Genomic DNA, 6,064 nt, shown 5'->3' with positions numbered 1-6,064 from the left:
TCTTCCATGTCATTCATGCCTGATTCTTAATTGGTGACTAAGGTCATCGTAACTCTTAGTTCCTGCCTTAGGTAACTCAGGCTTTCCAGTCCCTCAAACTCTCCTGGGAACCTTGCACCCTGCTGGCCTCTATGCTTTCATCTGGGGGACCTACCCTCACATGGCTGATTGAACCAAAGCGGATATGTGATCCAAGGGCAGCCAAAGGAACAGAGAAATAAGAAAGAATTAGCCAGGGGCGCCTGGGTGGCTCAGTGGGTTAAGCCGCTGCCTTCGGCTCAGGTCATGATCTCAGGGTCCTGGGATCGAGTCCCGCATCGGGCTCTCTGCTCAGCAGGGAGCCTGCTTCCCTCTCTCTCTCTCTCTCTGCATGCCTCTCGATCTACTTGTGATTCCTCTCTGTCAAATAAATAAATAAAATCTTTAAAAAAAAAAAAGAAAGAAAGAAAGAATTAGCCAGTGGAACTAAAATGAGGATGCCATGAGCTTGAATTAGGGCCATGGCCAGCCAAAACTATATGCAAGCCAAGTGGCCAGTTGAAAATAAACGGAAGTGAGAAAGCCAGCATTAGAGGTACACAAATGAGGGAGTTCCTGAGCTTTCTAGCTGAGGCCAGTCTGTGTATCATTAAAACATACCCCTCATCTTCAGGGCTTCCCAGCAAAATGATGTGTCAAGTGATGTTCCCCAGAAGGTTAGAATATTAGGGTCACCTCCCTTAGGGAGTGTTCTTAAGCCAAAAATGCTGAGCTGGGCAGGGAGTGGAGGGCGGGGAGTGGAATAAAGGCTGGGCTGAGGCCACACCTGGGCAACAGGGACTGAATGACCAACCAGTCAGCGAACTTCCTGGTAGCTCCCAAGGAGGCCATGCGCTCAAGTACACATACATAGCCAGGTCGCGGACACTGACATGCAGCCAAGTGCTTAAGGCTGACATCTGTTTCCTCAGTTGGCTGGAGGACGATAAAAGCTGACCAGAAGAGGTTTCTAGGCTGAAGAAAAGCCACGCAACAAAGCTGGCTGAGCAGGTGTGCACTAATCCTCAATGGATTTCTTAAAGAAAGCAACTGCTGGGGCGCCTGGGTGGCTCAGTGGGTTAGAGCTTCTGCCTTCGGCTCAGGTCATGATCCCAGGGTTCTGGGATCGAGCCCTGCATCGGGCTCTCTGCTCAGCGGGGAGCCTGCTTCCTCCTCTCTCTCTCTCTTTCTGCTTACCTGTGATCTCTGTTAAAAAAATTAAAAAAAAAAAGAAAAGAAAAGAAAGCAACTGCTACGGTTCACGAAGGGCAGAGGACAAGCCAGACTGCCAGCTCTCCTTTGTGGCCAGAGAACAGAGGAAAGAGACAAACCCTGGCTCCAAGCTCCAGCCCTGTGCTCTCAGAGTTGTGTGCCCTTCCCCTCTCTGGGCTGCAGTCCGTCCAGCTGTTCAAAGTCTGGCACAGAGAGTTAAGTCTACTGGATCTTCTCAGGTCCATGGCACCCCCCATACCCAACTTTCTCAACTGGAGAGACCTTCCTGCCCTTGTGTTTCTGGCACTTGAAACAAATGCAAAGGGGCACAGTCATTCCTCCACCAAAATGCCCCCAAGATGTGAGGGCAAAGGGGCAGGTACAACAACAGATCTGACCCTACCCAGGCTCTACTCTTGGTTGGAATGCCCCAGAAGCTGAGGCTGGCCAGCCTCTCACCAGGGCAGGCCTGGATGCCAATGGGAATGGAAAGGTGTCTGCAATCAACACCAACAGGTCTCACTTGCGCGGAAACTGCTGCCACTTCTCAAGAGATCAGGGCTGGCTAAGTCTTTGGAGGTCAGTTAGTCTCACGTGGAGAAAGCAAAGAACCCACCCAAACCACACAGCTTGTCTGGTGGAGAGGCTGAAATCTAAGCCTTTTTACGGGGAAGACAGAAGTTCTTAGCCTTATGCGGAGATCTGTCAAGAGACTGAGTGCCTCTATACCATTCAGGAATCAAGGTGAATGGATTCAGCATTAAAACGTAAGTACTTTTAAATCGTTTTCAAGTTGCCAAATCCCCGAGGAAAAAGCCAGGTCTGAAATGGAAGAATGAGATACAGAGACGATGACTGATAACCTGACTAAGCCAGGGAGGGAAAGAGCTGGCAGGCTCCCATGCCCCAAGCTCCAGGCTCCACTTTTCCTTGTAGGGGCGCTAAGGACGACCTAAGGGTCGGGAGTGGGGCTTGGGGCCTGGGTCCCCTCGGGACCATCTGGCCGTCGCCGCGAAGGCCTTCGAGTTGAGCCCCTTGCCTGGAGCCCCCCAAGGCTGGTCCGGGGTGGGGCCCCTGGGCTCTTCCACTGTCCGCAGAAGCCATCCACCCTCCGCGGGGGCTCCGCTGAACTTTAGCCCTTCCGTGGCACGGGCAACACAGAGACGCGCGGCGGGCACTCCGGGAATCCCACGCCCGCCGGCGGGCAACGGAGTCTGCCGCCACCCCACCCAGCGGGGCGCCCAGGGGGGACGCCGCGAGTCCGAGACGGCTCCTCTCCCGCGCTCCGCACCCCACCTGTAAAGCGGGCACAGGCGGCTTTGTGCTGGACGTGGGAGGCCCTGCCATGGGCACTGCAGTCGCCACCCGGCGCCGGGCGCGAGGGAGCCGCGCGGCGAGGGGGCTGGGGTGGGTGGGAGGGGGGCGCTGCTGTCCCCGCGGGGAGCGGCTGCTGCGGGCGAGCTCAGGGAGCGCGGTCGCCCGGGCCTCCGCGGCCGGAGATGGCCCTCCAGCTCCACCGCGTGGCGGGACCCGGCTGGCGCAGCCCGCCCCAAGAGGGCGCGGGATTCCGAAGGGATTCGATTCTCCGCCACCACCAAACACCAGCCGGAGGATGACAGGTATTTACGTACAAAGGGAGCACCCAAGGACACCGGCGCTGGGTGAACTAATATAATATCAATAAAGTAACGGCAGCTAACATTTATTGAACGTTTTCTACAAGCCAAACATTGTACTTAACACGCTGTAATCATTTTCTCATTTAAATTCTTAATAATCTTCGAAGCGTCCGTCTCACAGATGAGGAAACTGAAGTTTGCCACTTGTCCAAGTCGATGCTTGATGGAGACAGCTGACCGGCCACAGTCCCCAAAGTTGCATGACTACAGACATGGAAATGTGGAGAGAAGGTCCCAGTTTGCTGTAGAACTGAAATCATCAGAGCTTCAGAGGCCCTCCCATTCCCCAGTGTGTGGCTGACTCCTCTATCCCTGCTCCAGTCAGTGGCCTCTACCTCTCCCTCCATTTTAAAGAAGAATGGTGTCATTAAAAAAAAAAAAAAAAAAAAGTGGTGTCCATGGCTACAAGGGTTAGAAGGCAAAGGACAGAGCCTGAAATTCTTCTCTGATGGCCAGGAGCCTTGGCAGAGAAAGGTACCTTGAGGCCTAAGAATCAGAGACTTGGGAAGGCGAGGTAGTTAGGAGCTTCCTGGAAAGATGAGTACTGTGACAGAAGACTTGGCTTCCAGGGGTCTGATTCCAGCCTGCTGTGTGATCTTGGGCAAGTCCCTTCTCTTCTCTGGGCCTGTTTCCCTCCTGTACATGGAAGGATCCTTCTAGATCCCAAAATCGCTTTTCTTCCTCCACCTTCCCCTTTTCCCTTCCTATACCACCCCCACCCAGACTGGCTCAGACATTCCAGAAATAGCCTTGCACTGAGTTTTAAAAGCCCTGGATAAGAGTTGCAACCCATCTCCAAGTTTCTCTTGAGCTCTGGGCCCAAGGCTTTAAGTCCCGGCAGGAGATCTAGCCTCGAGAGGTTGGAGCCATCAGAGGGGAGAAAGGCCCTGAGCCTCTGAGAAAGGCCTCAGGGGCTGGCATTGTGATGACCTCATCCATTCTATGACATCACCCTCTCTCCCAGCCCCCCTCCTCTCTGATCAACTGCTCTGCAAACAACCATCAATCTGAATCCCAAAGGCCTGAGAACGTCTGTTCTCCAGTACCCGCTGCTGATCTTCTGCCTCAGCCAGCCAGAAGCACCATGAAATTGGAATTCACGGAGAAAAACTACAACAGCTTTGTGCTGCAGAACCTGAACAAACAGAGGAAACGCAAAGAGTACTGGGACATGGCCCTGACTGTGGACCACCACGTCTTCTTTGCACATCGCAACGTGCTGGCTGCTGTCTCCCCACTGGTGAAGAGCCTCATCTCCAGCAATGACATGAAGACCACCGATGAGCTCTTCATCACCATTGACCCCAACTACCTGAGTCCAGCCACGGTGGACCAGCTTCTGGACTACTTCTACAGTGGCAAGGTGGTGATCTCGGAGCAGAATGTGGAGGAGCTCCTTCGCGGGGCCCAGTATTTCAACACGCCACGCCTTCGAATCCACTGTAATGACTTCCTGATTAAGTCCATCCGCCGTGCAAACTGCTTGCGTTACCTCTTCTTGGCTGAGTTGTTTGAGCTCAAAGAGGTGTCAGACTTGGCCTATTCTGGCATTCGTGACAACTTCCACTACTGGGCCAGTCCCGAGGGCTGTATGCACTTCATGCGCTGTCCCCCTGTCATCTTTGGCCGCCTGCTCCGAGATGAAAACCTGCATGTGCTCAATGAGGACCAGGCTCTCAGTGCCCTCATCAACTGGGTGTACTTCCGGAAGGATGAGAGGGAGAAGTATTTCAAGAAGTTCTTCAACTACATCAATCTGAATGCTGTCTCCAACAAGACACTGATGTTTGCCAGCAACAAGCTGATGGGCATGGAGAATAGCTCAGCCCACGCGACCCTGATCGAGAGTGTCCTCGTGGACCGAAAGCAGGAGAGGCCGTCCAGCTTGCTGAGTTACCAGCGGAAAGGTGCCCTGCTTGACTCAGTGGTCATCCTGGGCGGCCAGAAGGCCCATGGTAAGTTCAATGATGGAGTGTTTGCCTACATCATCCAGGAGAACCTGTGGTTGAAGCTGTCAGAGATGCCCTATCGGGCGGCAGCCCTTAGTGCCACTTCTGCTGGCCGCTACATCTACATCTCTGGTGGGACCACTGAGCAGATTTCAGGGCTGAAGACGGCTTGGCGGTACGACATGGATGACAACTCCTGGACCAAGTTGCCAGACCTGCCAATTGGGCTCGTCTTCCACACCATGGTGACCTGCGGGGGGACAGTGTACTCAGTGGGTGGGAGCATTGCCCCAAGGCGCTATGTCTCTAACATCTATCGCTATGATGAGCGCAAGGAGGCCTGGTGCCTGGCAGGGAAGATGAGCATCCCTATGGATGGCACAGCTGTGATCACCAAGGGGGACCGGAACCTGTACATTGTCACGGGCCGCTGCTTGGTGAAGGGCTATATTTCCCGGGTCGGAGTGGTGGACTGCTTTGACACCAACACTGGGGATGTGGTGCAGTGTATCACCTTCCCCATTGAGTTCAACCACAGGCCCCTGCTCTCTTTCCAACAGGACAATATCCTCTGTGTACACAGCCACCGGCAGAGCGTAGAAATCAACCTGCAAAAGATAAAGGCTAACAAGACGACCACCTCGGTGCCTCTCTTGCCCAACAACTGCCCCTTGGATGTGTCCCATGCTATCTGCTCCATTGGAGACAACAGAGTGTTTGTGTGTGGGGGTGTCACCACAGCCAGTGACGTCCAGACAAAGGACTACACCATCAACCCAAACGCCTACTTGTTGGACCAAAAGACAGGCGAATGGAAGACCCTGGCCCCCCCACCGGAGGCACTGGACTGTCCTGCCTGCTGTCTAGCCAAGCTACCTTGCAAGATTCTTCAAAGGATTTAAACAACTTTTTAAGTGGGAGAATAAGTAAATGCATTATTATTCACAATTTAATGAGAGAGAGAGGAAGATGGCCTGTTGGTTCCTTCTTAGTGTTCCAGTCTGTTTGGCCCTGAAAGTGGAGATTCTGGGCTAGGGCTGCTCCCAGGGGGTGGAAATTCAGGGCTACTCTGTCATCGGAGGTGATCCAAGCTGAGGCTGGAATGGAATCCCTGGCGGGTGGGACTGAAGTGTCTCCTGGGCACTGGCCAAGGTGGTGTCTGGGAAGCCCCCATTCTGTCCCCCGTAGTCACCTTGCCGACATCTG

At 53.9% G+C, this 6,064-nt stretch overlaps 1 protein-coding gene across 1 annotated transcript; it reads left to right on the top strand.

Annotated features, from left to right (window-relative positions):
* Positions 1-3,993: 3,993 nt before the first annotated feature.
* Positions 3,994-5,760, top strand: CCIN (calicin). Its single transcript, XM_044264280.1, has one exon. It carries the CDS (start codon positions 3,994-3,996, stop codon positions 5,758-5,760), a length of 1,767 nt encoding a protein of 588 aa, XP_044120215.1.
* Positions 5,761-6,064: the final 304 nt, after the last annotated feature.

The sequence above is a fragment of the Neovison vison genome, chromosome 9, assembly GCF_020171115.1.
Source record: "Neovison vison isolate M4711 chromosome 9, ASM_NN_V1, whole genome shotgun sequence".
NCBI classification, from domain to species: Eukaryota; Metazoa; Chordata; class Mammalia; order Carnivora; family Mustelidae; genus Neogale; species Neogale vison.
This window is presented reverse-complemented; position numbering and strand designations above follow the sequence as displayed.

Bases quoted from the DNA above. Each gene is read 5' to 3' on its own strand.
- CCIN (XM_044264280.1), top strand. From the start codon at position 3,994: ATGAAATTGGAATTCACGGAGAAAAACTACAACAGCTTTGTGCTGCAG.